This window comes from Nasonia vitripennis, chromosome 2, assembly GCF_009193385.2.
Source record: "Nasonia vitripennis strain AsymCx chromosome 2, Nvit_psr_1.1, whole genome shotgun sequence".
Taxonomy (NCBI): domain Eukaryota; kingdom Metazoa; phylum Arthropoda; class Insecta; order Hymenoptera; family Pteromalidae; genus Nasonia; species Nasonia vitripennis.
Window position 1 is genome coordinate 32974808 of NC_045758.1, and position 19014 is coordinate 32993821.

Here is a 19014-nt window from a genome sequence, read left to right on the forward strand (position 1 = left end):
AATGACGCCGCGCTTCTGAAGCTCGCCTCTGCGTGTGTTTACGTTGCTGCTGCGCGCGAGAATCATGCATATGTATATACCCGCAGAGCAGAGGCAGGCGTGTATACAGCCGAGCACATAAACAGTAGCTGCAAGCTCTCTCTCTCTCTCTATCTCTCTGCTTAAAAAAGCTCTTCCACGGGATTATTCAATCTCCTCCGCGGTTCCTTCTACCTCCCATTCGAACACTCTTAGAGCGCCGCTTATAATTATCGAGAGATTTCAGCGAGTCGGGGCAAAGTAATTTGTTTGAAAAAAAGGAAATTTGCTCGCGGCGCTGGAAGGGGCCGGAAAACAGGCGACGCGTAACGAGAACTGTTAATGAGCGCGGCGCGCACAGCTGCGAGTCGTTGTAGCTCTAGCTGATATGTTGGCGGCTAACACTTTGGACTCTCTCTACGCTATGCTGTAGTTCTATATACCTTTGCCTGCGCGCGTTTGTGTACGGTCTAATGAACGCCTGAAACATTTTGCGATATCAAATGCATAGGTTTTTTTGCGCGAGGCACGTCGTGAGCTCCGACGAATTAATCGAGAGCACACGGGGGCTTGACCCACATATCACGCGCGATGCACTTAATCCATCTATTATAACTATAGCTTTTATCAGAGCACGAGGAGAGCTATATATATATATATGGGTGCTCAAGATTAAAGAGGACGGCAGCTTATTGTTAACTAGGCTGATCGATTTCTTTTCTCTCTCTCTCTCTCTTAGCGGGCGATTCTCAGCTGCCGCTACTCATCACTTTTGCGCGCGTATGTATACGCTATGTAGTGTATAAGCATAGTCTAGTCGCGGCGCACGCAGCTTGATCGCGTGCACGACGCTGCGCAGAGCCACGTCGGCTGCTGCCGCGCGCGATATAGATTTGCAATCTCGCCTACGCAATCAGCGAAATGGGCTGCTGCTGCTGCTGCTACCGCCGCTGACTCTGACTTTGTATTGATGTACTCGCGCGGCAAGCCTCCCATCTGTGTATACGTATATACGTACACATTCTATATATATATATATTTGGATATATATAGGTATATACGTACAGTTCGCTACTCGTTCGTAAACACTCGCTCATGATTTTTTCCTCTTCCGGCTCGGGGAAAATCGCTCTGGAAATATTATAGCCTTCTTTTTCCCTCCCACCGCTTGCGTACACGATTATTCGCAAACTTTATAGCGCGCGAGCGCGCGTCAATGAAATTAATAAAGTCTTAGAAAGGAATATGAATTATACACACGAGAGAGGGAGAGAGCTCTATATATAGTAGTGCATGGTGCGTGAGGGGCTCGGGCTAAAATATTATGTTATATACACTTGAAAAGTTGCTGAATTTATGCTAAAAGTTCAACTCTCTCTCTCTCTCTCTCTCTCTCTCTCTCTCTCTCTCACTCTCTACCGAAGCCGATTTCATCGCGCGAGCGAGCGAGCGTTCGCTGCGCGGGCAAACTTTTTACGCGCTATAAATCTGAAAATCATAACACAGTTTTAGCGGCTAAAAAATTACGGATATATTTTTGTAATCTACCGAGAGACCGCGGGGAATTTTGAAAACTCAATTTGTAAGCCAAGCCGCTGGCGGTAGAGAGACGTGGGCGCGGAGCGACAAGTTGCAAAAAATACTAGTTTCTAGCTACACTCGCACACAGAGAGAGAGAGAGAAAGCTCTCTGATCGATCGCGAGCGCTCGTTAACGATCGCTTTCGGCTGAAAGAAATGCCGCGCAATTAGCCGTGCGACTTTTTCTCTCTCTCTCTTTCGAGGTAGGGGGACTAAAAGAGAGCCGATTGCTCATTACGAAATAGGACTGCAGCGATGATGATAACACACGCTGCTATACTAGCTCGTGATGAAAAAGAAAGGAGCGGTAAACAAAGAGTAGAGAGCGAGCTTGGTCTGGAAAAAAGAAGCAGCATCGCTTGCGAGATACTAAAAGATTACGAGCGGCTAAGTAAAGAGCTTGTTCTTTCGCGAGAGAAAGAGCCGAGGCGCGAGAGCAACTGCATTCCCTCGAGGCTGCTGTTGACGGATGCAAGAAACGAGGCGTCGCACTGCCGCGCTCTATAGTATTATACAAAGCTCGTCCCCCCCCCCCGACGCTCTTGCTTTTTGCACTTATGTATATGCAAATCTACGAATCAGACGCGGATTCAGAGCGTGTATGCGCCTGATTATACGTTTTTCTCGAAACTAGAGAGACGCCTCGCTCTCGGGAAACTGTTCAAATTCGTGAGTTATTTCCTTTCAATGATCGCCGCGTGGCACGTTATAATTCACGCGCTTTTCGTCCCGTGAAACACGCGCGACGCGAGTGCACATGTCGGCCCATCTCGGGAACGACACTCGAATATCCGTGCAGTTTCATTAGCGCAGAAAGGCGTGCGCACGTGCGGCGGATGTGTGCAGTAGTGGCTGAACGTGAAAAGTTGCAACAATTTCATTCGAATAGTTGTCCCTCGCGCGTTTTGCCGCTCGAAAAAATCATCTCTTACATGCGTGGATGAGAGTTTTCCGCTGCATGGAGCAGCGTAATAGAGAGAGAGAGAATACGCGCACAGCTGGCGCATCGCTAATTAATCCATAAACCCGTCGTCATGTCGCAGTGTATTATAATAGTCATAAAAGGTGTAAAATCGTCATTATACAAACTCCAATTAGCATTGTCAGTTACGTTTGCAGTGATGTTTGCCCGTATATACGCACACACGCACCGAGTCGCAGGTTTGTTACACTGCAACAATCGATTACGTCAGACCTACTGTATTAATTCCATCGGCATATCTCTATACAGCTATATATTACAGCGGCCGCTCTTCAATTGCGCAAACATCTGCGTCTCGATGATTTTGCCGTTGTCGCGCTGATACAAGCGTATAACGAAACGAAATAAAGCCCGACGTGTCTACGGAGATAAGTCGAGTCGCTATACGAGAGGGAAGCCGTGGAAAGAGAGTAAACGACAGAGAGTCCCGTGAAATCTCGCGCGTGATGTGCAGGCAAAGCAGATGATTACAGGCCTCTCTTTATCTCTCTCTCTCTCTCTACTCTAATTGAAAATTCCCCGACGAATGTCGAAAGGCTGTAACGAGGACAAATTAGAAGCGTCGTGATTAATTAAAGACTCGCCATACACGCGCGCGTTTTTAACGGATTTAGCGTTAATTGGAAGGCTCTTCCCTATGCGATGCGTTATAGCATTGGGAATCTATCGCTTTCTTCGATTGGCCGACGAGATATAGTATATATTACCTATATATGTATATATATAGATAAGTCGACAAGAGAGTATTCGAAACTTCAACTCGAGCGTGAATCATAAATTTTCAACGGATAATATAATCCCGTCCCCTCCCAGGCGGTTATTTGCCGTAGCGGCTGCAGCTAGTTCTTGCCGAAAATCCACGCCGCGAAGAAGCGCGCGATTTATCGCGTCCGACTAAAGCGCGCTTAAACCACTAGCTAGCTAGCGACGCACGCGCGCAATTGGCTGCTTCGTCTGATTGCGTCCCTCTGGCCCGCGAATACGACTTTCTCGACAAAAGCACGCGCGCTGGTATTTCCACGCATCGGAACAATAAAGCTCGAGCTCCCTTTTCTGTATAACGCACGCGGCTCGAAAGTTTAATTTCAGCTCGAATCGCGCGGCTAGTCAGGGGCAGCGGCCGTCATTAGTCGCCGATGAATTGGCGCCGAGCCAATTAAAATGCGTGGCTGCTATGCTGCTATATGTATACATATACGTTATATATATATATATACGAGAGAAAAGAGAGAATTAATCAGGCGAGTGAAGCGCGCGCGCGCGCGTAGCTGTAGCGAGAGATTTGCTTGCAAATCAGCGCAGGGGGTATAAACAGGAAAGTTGGCGAAAAAGGCGCGCTTTCAAATTGTGTCATTTGAATTTCTCATTAAAGCCCACGAGCGAGCGCTGCAGCATCTGCAGCAGCAGCAGCAGCAGCAGCTCGTTTTTAGCATCCGCAGTTAGGCCGCTACCGTTGCCGCGACGCTTGTAATACGGTTATTAGGCGCTTCCCCTCTCCCAGGGCTTATTCAATGAAATATTAATCGAATCCTCGGCTGCGCACTTCGAGACACGTGCTTACACATGCAAATCACGGTCCGATGAAAAGTACCGCGTCTACCTATATACACGCATCGATCCGGATTACACGCGAGTGCCGCACGGACGAAAAAAAAAGCGTTAGCGCAGTCTGCTCCGCGATCGACGTGCATAGGTATATGTATATAGGGCTATGCTAATCGACGTAGCCGTTCCGAAATAGAGAGAGAGAGAGAGAGAGGAGGGGGGAGGGGGGAGGTGCGGAGTCGATCGATATGCCGTCGGTATAGCGATACATAGAGAGAGAGTAGCTGTGACGAGTTGAGCTTGGCGCATACCTTACTCCCGAGAGCGCGGGCCGAACGAGTAAAGTTGTGCGAAACCGCGCGCGCTGCTGCGCTGCAAATTCATCGCAAATTCATCGAGCGGTTTCCGCGCGCAGACGCAAACACTCTCGTCGAAGGGCTATATCCGTTTGTTCTTCCTCTCTCTTTATAGTCCTCTCTCTCTCTCTCTCGCTCGGTTTTGACGCGAGGGCACGCATTACACACGCACGTCGCGCGTCCGAGTCGAATATCGATCTCCTGTGCGTGTGTGTGTGTGTGGCTACATCCGCTGCAGAGAGATGCGTCTCCGCTCTGTGCGATTGACGTATAATCGAGAGCTATTTTTACAAGTATAGCGCGATTTTATCCTCTTACTCTCAGCACTCGTATATTGACAGAAGGAGGTTGTTCCGGCGTGTATTTATACCGGAGAGCTATAGTGAAAGAATTTTGAACTTTTAGCTCTAATGCGGCTCTATGCTAATGCGGTAATAGCAGTAGCGCTCGAGTTTTATTTCTCGCTTTTAGACTACGCTGCTGCAGCCGTATTAATAAAGAGGCTTACTTAATTCCCTCTCGTGTAATACCCCCGCTGTCTCTGTCTCTCCAGAGGGATAGCGTCGAGAGTAAAATCGTCAAATTTTTTCCCGGCCCCAAGTCGTAATACGCTTCTCTCTAGCGCGGGCGGCTACCTGCGGGTACAAATTCCGAGAGAAAGTGCCGAAAGAAAGTGCGTTAAACAGAACGCCAGGACGAACGCGGAAAATTTAGTTTCCGCCGAGTACGCGAGCTTTGCCTCCTCGTAGAGAGAACATCACGCTGGGCAGCTAGCATGACAAAAAGCCCGCGTATATATATATATATATATATATATATATATATATAACATAGTCGAGAGGAGAAAAATCTATATCCCGGAAATTTTGAGAAGCGAATAGTTAGAGAAATAATTAAACTCCAATTAAAAAAGGATAGGACGCGCGGCGCGGAAAAATTCAAATAATGCGTTTAGCCGCGCGCGCTCGCAAACACAAGAGCTTTATTCTTCTTTTTTTTTTTTTTTCCTCGTCGTAGTCGTCGTCGTCGTTGTTGTTGTTGTTTTGTTCTCTCGCCCCCAACGGCGCGTGTGTGTACAGGCGAGCAAATAGAAATGCAACGAGTATAAAGAGTGAAAAGCGCCGTGGGATGGAAAAATAATTGTAATAGGGGCTTGCGGGGAAATATGTATATAACGAAAGGGAAAAAAACCGCGCGGGAGAAACAAAAAAAAACTTATTGCGTTTTCGGCGCGTGCGAGCGACGATTAATCGACGCGTGTGGCACAGTTTGCACTGTACACCGCACACGCGAGGCAAAAGCGCGACGAATGAAAACTTGTAAATATACAATATCCCCCGGCGGCGCAAAGCAGACGGAGATAAAGCGCGAATCTTTAGCGGCGCTTCGGACACTCTCGAGCTGCACACACGCGACTTTTATTATACTTCACCGCTCGCGCGCGTGTGTGTCTGTACGTATAAAAATGATGGCTTTCAATTTCTCCCGGAAATACAGACATTTTTATACGTAAGCCGCGCGACGGTACTACGTAATATTTTTTGACGTGCGGATGAAAAGAGAAAGTCGGCGCGTCGCCGCAGCAGCGGTACGACTGCGGCCGCAAAAGAGAACCTGATGCATATATCGGGGTGAGTTCATTCGCCTCTCTCTCTCTCTCTCTCTCTCTCTCGCCCGGCTCGTAAATCCGACGCGCAACAAAAATTTTATTCCGCGCCGGGGGAAAAACCTGTCGCTTTTTCTTTACTCCGGCTTCCTTTATACGTTATATCGCACGTCCTATCCGAGCGTAGTCGGAATGAAAAACGGAAGATTTCGGCCCAATGTTATCTCAGCAGCGCTGATTAGACGGGAAGCATTAGCTCGACGGATTTTTACACAGCTGTCCCTACTGCTTTTTTTCTAATTATACTCGGCGCATCGACGGCCAACGTTTACACACACACACACACACACACAGGTGCGATGCAAATCGCGAGAAATCGCGTCCTCGCGTGAGTATATATGTCTCTCTCTCTCTCTCTCTCTCTCTCTCTCTCTCTCTCTGTGCGAAGCGCAACGTGAGAGCGAGAGACTAGAGTTGAAATTCCCGGCGACGTTGAAACTTGTTTACGTCGGAAGTACGTGCCAGTGCCGCCCCGACTGCGATGCTGATGAGAAGTTAGTACGTTTAATTGCTTTCGCGGCTGCTGTTGACACTCCTACTCTCTTTCCTGGCAGCTTTAACGTACAAGCGGCCGATTGTTATTTCACAACTCGATTGTAATTAAGTTTAGCCTCGCGCGTTCTCTCGATTTTTATAGTGTACTCTTGTACTTCGTCTTAAAAATTTTCGAATGGCCCGCGCGCGCTGCCGATCGATCGAGCCACGCCGCGCTATGCTGCATAGCTTGATTAATGCAGACCTGAGCTAATATTAAATTTTCCCATCCGGCTGCAGCGAGGCGGATGCCTAATGTACACAAAAGAATTTCTTCGGCGACTCTCGTTTTTAATTTAAAAAACTGCAGCAAACCCGCCGCTTATATACGCCGCGGTTATTAATAACAAGCGCGATTATACACATGGGATAATAAGTCGATATATGTATAGACGAGCTTTTCAAACGTAATTTGCCGCAGCGGCGTAACGCTAATGCCGACTTAACGAGTGTATAGCCGCAACATCGAGTCCCGCTTCTGTACGTGTATGCGTGCACGTCGCCGACTTAATGAGCAACGAATGCGCGAGCGCGCGTAAGCTTCGTATTGTGCTTGCAAGCTGTCAGCTTGCGCGTAGTCTGATCGGGGGGAGGGGGGGGGGAAATGCGCTTTTAACAGCTGCTGCTATGCACTGCGAGCTGAAAGTATCGTCCGGTTATAGTATAGGGGTATGATTAATGGCACTTTGGCAGGATGAATAATTGAAAATTTTCGAGAGCATAAAGAATCGCCAATTACCTGATATACACACTGCGACGCAACGGGGCCTGCTTTATTCCCCCGCGTACTAGAGGGAGCGACGAATAAGTTGGAATTTTATTTTATGCGGTCGCATCCATAATGCTGTTACATTTTTCCAATCTCCTGAGGTGCTTTTACGATCTCCTCCTCCTTCTCCTCGTCGTCGACGTCGTAGGTAGCGGCCATTGTGCTTCCTTGAGAAACTGCCTCTTGATGCTTCAATAAACTCGCGCTCCAGCTCTAGCTCTCTCTCTCTCCCGATAATCTTTAAAACCTGAAATGGCGAGTGAGACGTCGCTATTCTTTCTCAAACTATGCGAATATTTTATCGGAAAAGCGTAAAAAACGCGCGCGCACGAGAAAGAGAGAGAGAGAGAGAGAGAGAAAGGGCCGCGCGCAATTTTATGCGCTAAAAATTTTTCAATTTGTCAACTATTAAAATAGAGCTTTTCCCGGGCATATTGGCTTGTCACGGAATTCCGGCGTACACGGCTTTGTCAAAAGGACGCGAGCGAGGGTAAGAAGAAGCTGGAGGAGGAAAACACGTCGGATTGAATTTTTTCGCCGGACAGCGACGTGCGGACGTGCGCGCGGCCAAAGTTCGCGACAGCCCCGACGAGAGAGAGAGAGAGAGGGAAGATTCGAAGAAGGAAGCAGTCGTCATTGTCGAAGCAAAGTCGAATGGGAAACGTCGAATTGCTGTATAAAGTAGGTCAGTTTTATTGGCCGATCCTCTATTCCGGGGAGCTTTTTTGCGCGCGCGAAAATACTTACATCGCAGAGAGAGAGAGAGAGAGAGCTTTGAGCGCTTGCAGCAGCGAGGAGCGTACGACTTGTGCTCTCTCCGGAGCCTGTGTTGTTGCGCTCTCGCGTCTCCTGTGTTGGTTCTAGAAAGGATTTAACGTTCGCGCACACCCGGATAAACTCGTCCTCTTTCTCTCTTCCCTTCGTCCTAATCTCCCCCATTAAACTCGGCTCGGCGGTGGCAAGACCGAGCAAAGCCTTTTCTCCCCCTCACCTCCCCCTCCCCCCCTCCTTCGCGAGCTTCAGTTTAGGCTACTTAGGTCAGCTTCGAACGCCGACGTTTACGTCTAGCTCAGCAGCGCGATTATATATTATACTCATTGCATCGCACAATAATTGTACAACAGAGCCTTTGATTCATTGGTTTATTACGTTATATTTTATTCGTTACTTCTCGTTATTCAGTGAAATTTACAATACAGTCGTCGGGAAACGGAAATGGGATATCGTCGGATATAAGAGAGCTGTGAGCGAGAGACAGTGAAATAATGACGTAATATACAAACGAGCTCCGATCAGTCCTACGCGAGTATACGGATGCGTGTTGTAATCTTGTGGTTTGTTCACTTTTCGCTAATCGTACAGTTAAGCAGCTGTGCTGATGACGGTTTATTTTCTTTTCTATACCATTTTTTTTTTTTTTATACGGATTTGTTACATTAGCCTACGGTTTAACGCAATCGTTGTACAAAAAGAAAAATCTCTACGGAACAATCGATACATGGAATGTATAATGCATACAGCGTTTCAATATTTACATCGCATAATTACATGTATATGAGACAGCCGCGCGAGTAGCCGCGTACTTCGAACTCAAACGCATACGCAATAATTGTAAAAGCTAATCACATTTCCAAGCTAAACATCCTTAAAAAGCTCGTACCATACACGTAACGATACAATATATATATATATAAATATGTCATAATAACATCTGTACAAAATCAAAAATGACAATCGCCAACCAATATTATATGTTACATTCATTGAATATTCTGTTTATTTATAAATTCCTGCGTTCAGTTTTTCCTTCATTATACGTACTAACATTTCGCTTACGTACTTTTCTTCTCTATACATCGAATTTCTCGCTTTCTCGCTCTCTCTCTCTCTCTCTCTCTCTCACACACACCATCAGAGCAGCTCCGCAAAACCTCTATAACGCACGAGATATGTCGACAGGAAGAAAATTCGTTGTAGACAAAGAATAACGCGTTGCGCCTCAGCGAAATCCCCGAATATACGTAAATTCTACACAGGTTTTCGCAGCCATAGCGGACGAAGTTAATCGACGAGTAATTTCAATATCTTTCGCAACGAGAGAAGAGAAAAGAAAACAAGAAGATACAGTCGGCTGTGTGTAATACTGCCTATGCAAATGCGCGCAAGAGACTTTGTTATTCAATTGCTCATGAATAGCCATGAAGACGGAAAGGAAGAAGAAGCGAGTCGGGCAATTTGAGAGAGGGAGGAAAAAAATCAAGGGAGAAAATCCATGCATGATAATTTTCACGAATAAACGTAAGAGTCGCTCGAACGCGAAGCGCGTGTGTTTTCGTTGACAAGCCCGTCTCTTCGGGCTATGCGCTGCGATTTTCTCATACTCTCTCCCGTACGTCGGGGGAATAAGAGAAAAATAAAGGTAAACCGTCGGAAATAATATGAAATTTTATTCTCTCTCTCTTTCGTTTCTCTAGGCTGCAGCAAGACAAACAACGCGAGAGCAATAAAATATCGAATTTCCTCCTCTATACTCCATACGCGCCTTGAGCTATACGCATGTGTGTGTGTGTGTTTCATGGTATATCAAGCTACGTCAATTTCGCGCTGAACGCAAGGTCTACACAACAAAAGAGAAATCGTTCGTTAAAAAATAACAACTTTTCTCTCTAGCGCGCTCAAGCAGCACCGCGTGACCGCGTTTTATATATAGTCCTCTCGCTTTATATTTATCTTTAGCAGCTGTATATATCCATAGGTATATTATTATTATACAGCGCATCGCGAATTCGAGCTACATGTATAGGTATGTATGTATATATACACATTATGACCCCCTATAACGAGTTTTTTTCTAATTTTTCTTTGGTTTTTATTCTTTTGCTATTCTTGCTTATATATACTTTCTTTCTTCGGACAGCTCTCGTATTCTTAATCTCCTTCGCTTAATCGTACGAGCAACTATTTTTCCGTGCATCAAGTGCCGCGAGGATGATCTGTACAGCGAATATTGTTACGAGATCCTCCGCAGGCAAGCTCTCGCACACCTGCTCCCACTATTTATACCTACATATACGTACGTGTGTATTATGGTATGTCGAAGAAATTGCACGTGGCCCACGCATCATACGGATTAGGTGTATGTATATGTATAGCAGTAATAAAGTTTCAGTCGAGTATCTGATGCGGCGCGTTATATATATATATATATATATTAATCTCTATGTATATGTATGTATCATACGAGACGCTCTCTCGCGCACGCAGGCATACCACTTTTTTTCTCTCCTTCTCGCAGCTCCTTATGGCTCTCCGCACACGGGGCGTGTAACGTGTATCGAGTGCGTAAGTAGTAGCAGTTGGCTTCTCTCTCTCTCTCTCTCTCGCGCGCACTTCCGAAGCTCTCCGCAATGTGCGCGCACGATACGTTATAAGGGCCAACTGCTGCTCTGAGCAGAGCGACTTTGATCGAATGTTTCGGCGAGAGTCGCCAAGTCCGTGTGTTTTCATTTCTTGATCGATCGTCGCGCCCTCTCTGAGGAGCTGGCGAGAGTTTTGGCGGGACCTTCCACGCGGTGCAGTGTTATTGTTTGCGCTCCTTTCCGTCCGTGCGTTGCTCCGCTGCTGCTCGGCTGCTGTTTGTCTGTCGTTCCTCTTAACGCGGCTCGGAGCTCAGCAGTCACCTCGCGAACGAGCCGGCGTGAAGGAGCAACAGGAGGAGGGCCAGGGTGCGAGTCGTCGCGCCGCTGTTGCTCGAGTTCCCGTGCTGCATCGCCGCTGGGTGCTCACCTGTCAAACAGACAGATTTTATTATTATATAGCACGTGTATACATGTACACGTAGAGAGGCGCTCGATGAAAATTCATCTCTCGATGTTTATTATTCGTGTATTCCGAGCGTCACACTTTTCGCAGCGTTGTGTCGCTATTACATTTTCCTGGAATTCGCGTATACGGCTAGTATATTAAGGCCATCGGCAATAATATCGAAATGGCTCGCGCGCTTTTGACAGTTGAGTGAAATGAAACGAGCTCGGCTCTTACAGCGTGCGCGCAAGCCCAGACAGGCTATATACCTATAAAGTATCACTCAAACAACAGCAGGTCAGACTCTTCATTCGGGTCAGCGCTTTTCAACTAGCTCTCTCTCTCTCTCTCTCTTCTCTAGTGTGCACGATATACGTAGGCATACGTATATTACCTAGTCGATATTGCCGCCTCTCTCACGAGTGAGCGAGAGAGAGAAGGACGATTACTTTAGAAGAACGAAAATTATACTCGAACCTCAATCGGTGCAGGGTGACGTACGCGCGCGTATGCACAGCTGCAGCCTCGCGGCCGTATATGAATCACGACGCGGGCTGTGCAGTGATCGCATATCGTCAACTGCAGCCAGCTCGATTCTCGCGTACCGCCGCGGGCGCTATTTATTATTCCGGCAAAATATTAGACGCAGTGCTAAATGCGAGCGCGCGGAGGGCAACAACTCGCTCAGAGAGCCCCGAGCGAAATGCGGTCAAAGGGCAATTCGGGCCGCTGCGCGTTTCTTTGAAAGAAAACAGCGAGCCGTGCATCAGAGCTGAGAGGAGGAGGAGGAGGAGAGCGAGGCGCGAGTCGTCAGAGCGAACAAAACGAGCTCATCGGCTATGTCGCACAGACTGCCTGACGTATACGGCTCGCGTGCGCCCACGTACTATAGCTAGTCGCTGTGCGCGCGGAGCATGGCTCAACTCGCAGCCCGGAGGGGGTCCAAGGCATATTAGTTCGCCTCGTCGATCAAGAGGCCGAAACATCAAGAGTTCCGCTTAGTCACCGATCGGTTTCTCCCGATAACACACACACACACACACACACACACACACTCTGAGCAGCTGAGCTGACGCTGCTTTGACGCAGAGAGCGCAGAGAGCGGAGCGATGCACGCGCCACCTAGCTGCGTCCTGGCGACGAGCGAGGAAAATCGGTTCCAGCTCTCTATTCGGAATTTTGCCCGAGCGTCCAACTTACTTATTTATCGGCCGGCTTCTCTCGCGCGAATGAAATGCCGCCGAGAGAGATTTATAGAAGCGATGTCAGGATCCCTCGCTACTGCTGTTGGCTGCAGTGACGAGGAGAATTTTTTTTTCGATGCGAGATGCGAGCTGTTAACGTCAGTCCGTCTCGTCGTCGTCGTCGTCGCGAGCGAGCCAGCCTAGTGTGCCGGCGTCCCGCCCCTCCAATCTATTTGGCGTCGCGTCAAAGGAGAGCTTTTGCTGCCCGTGCAGTGTGATATATAGCTATATGTATTAGCCGTACCTACTTAACGCCCCTCCTCCAAGCTGCAGTCTCATCGGTGAGTGCGCTCCAGAGCAGCTCGTTTCGCGCGCGCGCGAGCCCGACCTAATCTAACCTTTGCCGATAATCCCCGTGTGCTGTGCTGTTTAGGCGCTGCAGTTCTCGTTCTTTGTTGAGCGTCGCGCGCGCGCGCGCGTGTGTGTGTGTATAGGTGCCGGACCGCCGGACGCCGGTCGAAGCTGACAAGTGTGTGTACGCGAGGAGGACTATCCTGGATGAGCGACACGCGAAGCCGTGATTATGGAAGCCTGCAGGGTATCTTCGAGCGGTGTGCAGGCCAGGCGGTAAGTGACCAATTCTCCTATCTCATGTTTTCGATTGTGCGCCTCTCGTCGCAGGGGAGAAGCTGAATTCTCGGAGCGACGCGTTCTGAGAATGTTCGGCTGATGGGTTTTCCCGTGAAGGTAACAATGCTGTGATCGAGTGACAAAACACAACGGAACGACAGGTTTGAAGTTACACTTGCCCACTTTGACAGTATAGCGTACGATCAGAATATCCCAAATCGTATACGGCCCGCGCACTCGGATTACGCAAAGTTCGCGCGTTGTTATTTTCGTTTTATAAAAATATCGTATTCGACGCTCTGCAAAAAACGTATAAAGAGTCGGGTTTTTCCGAAACCTCTCGCTCCTTTCCGCGAAGTCTGCGCGGACGGGTTTGTATATCGGGTTCTCAGAAAAACTTCTAATTAGATCGTGCTCGCGTATACCGTTCTCGGCGAGAAAATAAAATCTCGTTGTAGGTATGCATAGGTATACACAGGCGAGCCGTCAAAAGTGCAGGGGCAGCTATACGGAGTGCCGCGTGCATAGAAAAAAAAAAAAAAACAAAAACAACGAGTACGACATATCCGGATAGCGTCGACTCGGGCGCACGGGTATAGTCGAGGCCGTCAGCCATCCATCTATTCCCAGTCGCAGTCGGAACTCGCGGAAGGTAGTAGCGCCGGCCGCGATAACGCGCGTGATCTCCGCCGAATGGATGAAATTTTTCCACGCGCTATACATATCTCTGCTCCCGAACGGGACTAATTTACGGCTGGCGATTCCGCTATTTTTTTCAGCTGCCGCTGCTGCGGGGACACTTGAACATTTTTATTCGACTTTTGACAGTATAGAGCAACGCGGGAGAATTAGCCTCTTCGGGCTTCGCTTGTTTTAGCCACTTATACGGTCGATGAAAGTCTATACTGTGTACAGAGTTGTATACGTGTACGCGAAGACAAAGGCCGACGACGACTTGGACAATTCCAATGGTAGGGGGAGAGAGAGAGGGAGAGAGCTGAGAATAGCGAAAGTTATTGCATTAATGCCGGGGGAAAACGTTTAAAATTTCCGCGTAATGCCGCGCGCGAGAACTTCAGAACAATAGCTCGCGCGCGCGAGAAGTCTTCGTCCAACAACAAAGCCCATCAAGCATTCCCCTTAATAGCGTTATATATAATAATTGGAATTCCATAACAAGTGCGCGCGCGCGCGCGAGCGGGCAAACAATTAATAACAGCTCGTTACTTGCTGCAAGTCAAGTTTTCCGCGGAAAACCAAGTCTCGTCTACGTACACGCTCTATGCTGGAAAATGGCCTGCTTTGGGAAAATCAGATTGCCGACTTTCGCGAATGCTGCGCCAAAATCGAATTCCCTCTATAATTGCCCCCTCGCGCGCGGACCTCTCCGTATATTATGCACTATGCGAGTCGGCAGCGGCGCGTATAAATTCTATATCGGGAGGACTGCTCTATATAGCTGGCGGGTGTATAATCTCGACACACGCTACGACGTCTCGGAAAACGACTCGGTATAAACTTTATAAATGGCCTCACGGATCGCGCAAAAATGTGCGGGGAAAGTTCGGGGCTGCAGGCCAAAGTTGACAGGTGTCCCGTGATACGTGTCGGCAAAGACCGCGCTCTGCGTTTGACTGTTTATTTTTTTATAAACATATATAGAGCGGTCAAAGAGAGGGCAGGAGAGAGAGAGAGAGCTGAGTGCACTTTGTAAATCTTTTAAAAATATACGTCCTTTTTATGCGCATAATATCTTCCGCGGTATCGGATTTTCGTACTGCACAGCCGACCATATATCTCCCCCCGCGCTGCTGCTGTGGCGACAGAACCGCTGTATGTGTGCGTGTGCACCATAGAATATCGACGAGTAAAAAGAACGTGCTTGAATATTGATGTTTCTTCGGCAAAACAAAAAAAAAAAAAAAAAAAAAAAAAGAAATGTTTGTCGAACTGAAATTTTTTTATTTCGTTATCGCTGCTAGCTCAGCGCAGCGAAAAGTTTAGCGGCGCGCGAGCATTATGACGCACGCGTACACACAGCCGAGAGAGCGCGAGAGCGAAGTTTAAGGAGGGAAAAAGAGTGTAAGTTATCGCGCATTCGTCACGAGTTTTCATAGAAATAAATCCCTGACAACGACGCGTTTATATAGTTCGCGAGAAATCGATACGATTTATAATGCAGTTTGTGTACTTTGAATCCATATGCAGCCCCGCGCGCACTTTTTCGCGAGAAAGTGGCCGGTTTTGTTTGCGCACCGAATGAATGCGCGCTTCAAACGAAGCGTATTCTGCCTTTTGTTTATAAAATTCGAATAAATACTTTTTTGCGGGGTAAGGAAAAACAAAACGAAAAAATACATACATGGAAAAATTCACGGGTTACCGATTGACACTGCCGCAGCCGCATCGTCGTATATATAACAAGGACCACGAGAGGGAGGGGGAGAGCTGATTGAAAAAAAAAAAAGGATCGATAAATCAATCGAGCGAGGAAACGACTCGCGGGTGGGAGATTTTCATCGCGAGTGAATCGCTGGTAATACATATCATATCCCGCATTGTTTATATGCCCATGAGCTTTCAAGTTGGCAACTCCGATGGGGAATACGTATGTGTGCGATAGTATACAATAGGCAGTGAGAGAAATTCACTCGCCAAAATGCACACACACACACGCTCATGCGGGTAAAATGATACTCGTATTAAAATTTCGTTGTTTTGCCACTCTCTCTCTCTCTCTCTCTCTCTCGTGCTGATTCCAGGGATTTCCCAGTTGGCGCGATTCATTCCGTATTCCGAGCGAATTGGTTCAGACTCTCGCGGCAAATGAGCTCTCGCGCCGATTATACGCAGTGCATTGAAGCTCCGTGCGCTCTGTCTAATCGAACACATTGATACGCGGCACTGCATATCAATCTTTTTTTCAAACTTTACACACATACACAAAACTCGTCGTATCCGCGCGTCGAATGCACGCGGCTAACCTTCAAAGCGTTCGCGTCCGAATACCTTGTGTGTATATTCTCTGTACTTTATTCATTCGACGCGCGTCGTGTATGCAGGCTGTTGTACAAGCGCGCGCGTTCAATCTGATTAACTTTTCGATCGTGATTTCGCGCGACACGCATGGCCGGCATGAATTATTATTCCCACTTTGAATTTTGCAATTAGTGCATCATTGATTCGGGCGTATCGAGAAAACTGAAAACTCTCGTTAAGCCTTCGGCATGAATATTGAATAGTACAGCAGCAGCGGCAAAGAATCCTCAGTGCGTCGGTATAATAATTTACATAGTAATACAAATGCATTACGCGAGAGATCGATTCGAGCCGCGCGCTACGGCGGCGTTTAATCGAGTAATACGCTGGCGCGCAATTAGCGCTATTATACAAATAATTGTTTTCGCAAAGTCCTCGAGAAACTTCTGTCACCTCTCGTAGCGGAGAGAGAGTTACCGTCGCGGCCAATCCCGGGAAGAGAAGAAGGAGGAGGAGAGAAAAAATTTCTTTTTTTCACCCGCAAACTCGTCGCAACATCGCCGAGAGAGAGAGAGAGAGAGAGAGAGAGAGAGAGAGAGAGAGAGAGAGAGAGAGAGATCCAACTATGCAAATGCCATGACTGCGTGTATAGGGGGGAGAACACAAGCAGCGAAGTTACTTAATGAACAACCTTCCCGTATACGCTCTTGCACGCGATACTGTCCTCTCTCTCTCTCTCTCTCTCTCTCTAGAATTTCGCCCCACTTATAGCTTTTTCTCTCTCTCTCTCTCTCTCTCTCTCTTCTTTTTTACCCTCCTCTGCGCGCGGCAACTTTGTACATTTTTCGTCCTTGCTTTGCACCGTTCCGACTATTCCAACAATGCGCCGGCGGCGACGCGTATGATTCGGACACTTGATTCCGAGATTGAATCGGATTCTCTAGAGAGTGAAACGTTTATTTTTCTCTCACGCGCTGCCAGAGAGCTTCGTTAACGCTTTGAATTAATCGCGTCATTAGCGCGCGACGCGTCGAAATTCACGCGATATATGTATAAGCGAAAATATTTATCGGCTCGTTAAACCAGCCAGTATACAAACAACCACGTTACGCGCGAGGGCTATACGACTTGCGCAAATTAAAAACGCGATGTAAACGGCCGTGCATCACACGGCGTGTGTTTACTCTACAGGCATATTGCCCGGCGAATATATACGTCTATTTTATGAAGAGTTGTTTACATTGCCGAGCTGGGCTGTCGGTGTACGGGTATGTAGGTTACATAATAAAAAACGTTATACCCTCAGCCGCGACATACGTCCTGCTCTCTGATTTTTACAGTGTAATATAGATTCTGTACTCTGTCTCTCGCCGTGAATAACATACGTGTGCGGCTTTGTATGCGTGTAGGCACGGGGTCGAAATAATTGAATCCGTGCCGCGCGAAGAGCGAAAAAAACTGTCCGCGAAGACGCACCGCTGCATTCGAAGGAAAATAAAGAAAAAAAAAATATATATAACAGCTGAAAGCCGGGGTTGGTATAGGAATTTATAAGGCCGCCGCGGCGCGGGCGGAAAGCGAACATTCGGCTTTTAGTACGTTAAAAAATTAAACGATCGTAAAGGAGTTTATATCTACGCGGGGGATGTCAGCTCGTGCGCGGCATTCTCTCTTTTTCTCTATATACATACAGCGCTGCGCTGTAGCGGAGGCCTTTAACTTTTTTATCTGTTCCTCGCGAGAGTGCGGCATCGCAGACTGGTTCTTGCTTCGCGGCCATAGGTATATATAAAGCCTCGGTGTCTGTGTGGCAGGGAGCGCAGAGCATTCCGAATGACCTAGTGTCGCGCGGCGGGGAAAAACTCGGCGCCGCTGCTGACGGAGTAGAGGGGACACGATATACTCGCTTTTAAACTTGGCCGACTGACGCGAGCGCGAGCTTTCGATAAAAACGAACATTGTTAGAATATCCGAAAGAATATTTTCGCGAGAAGGGGGGAGGGGGCGGGGAAGGGGGCAGCAGCGAGAGGGAATATTGAGCCGGAGAGAGAGAGAGAGAGAGAGAGAGAGAGAGAGAGCGAAAGCAGCAGAGGTAGGATTAAAACTTTCTCATCGGCATCGGGATAATTAGTTTAGTTATTGGATCCTCCTCGAGAGGTGAATTGCGAACTCGGCGAGTATTGCGGCTGCAGTTACATATATAGTATACACACTGCACACGGCTATATAGCTTCCTTCTCTCTCGCGCGCCACAGTTATAGACAAAACTTTGCAATTCGTATCTACTCTCCGCGCAGCTCTAATCCATGGCTCTCTCTCTCTCTCTATCGGGCTTTTCTTCGCGCGAGATCATCTTCTCGCGCGCATCGCATCGGCCTTCGTCCCCGGAGACTCGCGCGCGCGCGCTGGGGAAAAGTGAGAGCATAGAGAGAGAGAGAGAGAGAGAGAGAGAGAGGCAGAACTGGAGCGGCGGCGCAATAAACAAACGTTATAGCTATCTGACTTTCGATTCGATTCCTGGCTTGCATAGCTGCTACCGCTGGCGCCGGAACACGTTCCCCAAGGGGGATGTGCACGCGGCAACGACTCGACCAACGCACCACTAATAAATTCCGGCCAAACGTCACACAGTTTCTGCTTCTGTTATTCGTCGTATACCTAGAGGCGCGCCTGCGCGCGGTTCCCGCATATATAGAATTGCAACAGCCGCGACGACGCGAGATATTGCTAGCGCGCTGTTTGTCATATACATACAGCCGCTCGTGTGTGTATAACGACGCCGAGGACCGATAGACGTCCCTTTGGATTGTATTAATAATCGCGCGCGGCCAAGTATTTATACGCTCGAGTTGGAAGCTTGCCTAAAGTTAATCGACTCTGCGCGATAAGTTATATACCGCACGTATACGCGCGGGCGGCGCTTGTATCATAGAAAATAAAACGCGAGCAGGCGAAATTACAGCGGAG

At 48.0% G+C, this 19014-nt stretch overlaps 1 protein-coding gene across 1 annotated transcript in view; it reads right to left on the reverse strand.

Moving 5' to 3' along the window:
• Positions 1-8578: 8578 nt before the first annotated feature.
• The window catches only part of LOC100118023 (limbic system-associated membrane protein), a 42809-nt gene continuing 32373 nt past the window's right edge, over positions 8579-19014 (reverse strand). The window contains exon 7 of the mRNA XM_008206609.4: positions 8579-11236. Coding sequence (XP_008204831.1) covers positions 11127-11236 — 110 coding nt within the window. The 3' untranslated portion in view covers positions 8579-11126. The remainder of the gene's footprint in view (positions 11237-19014) is intronic.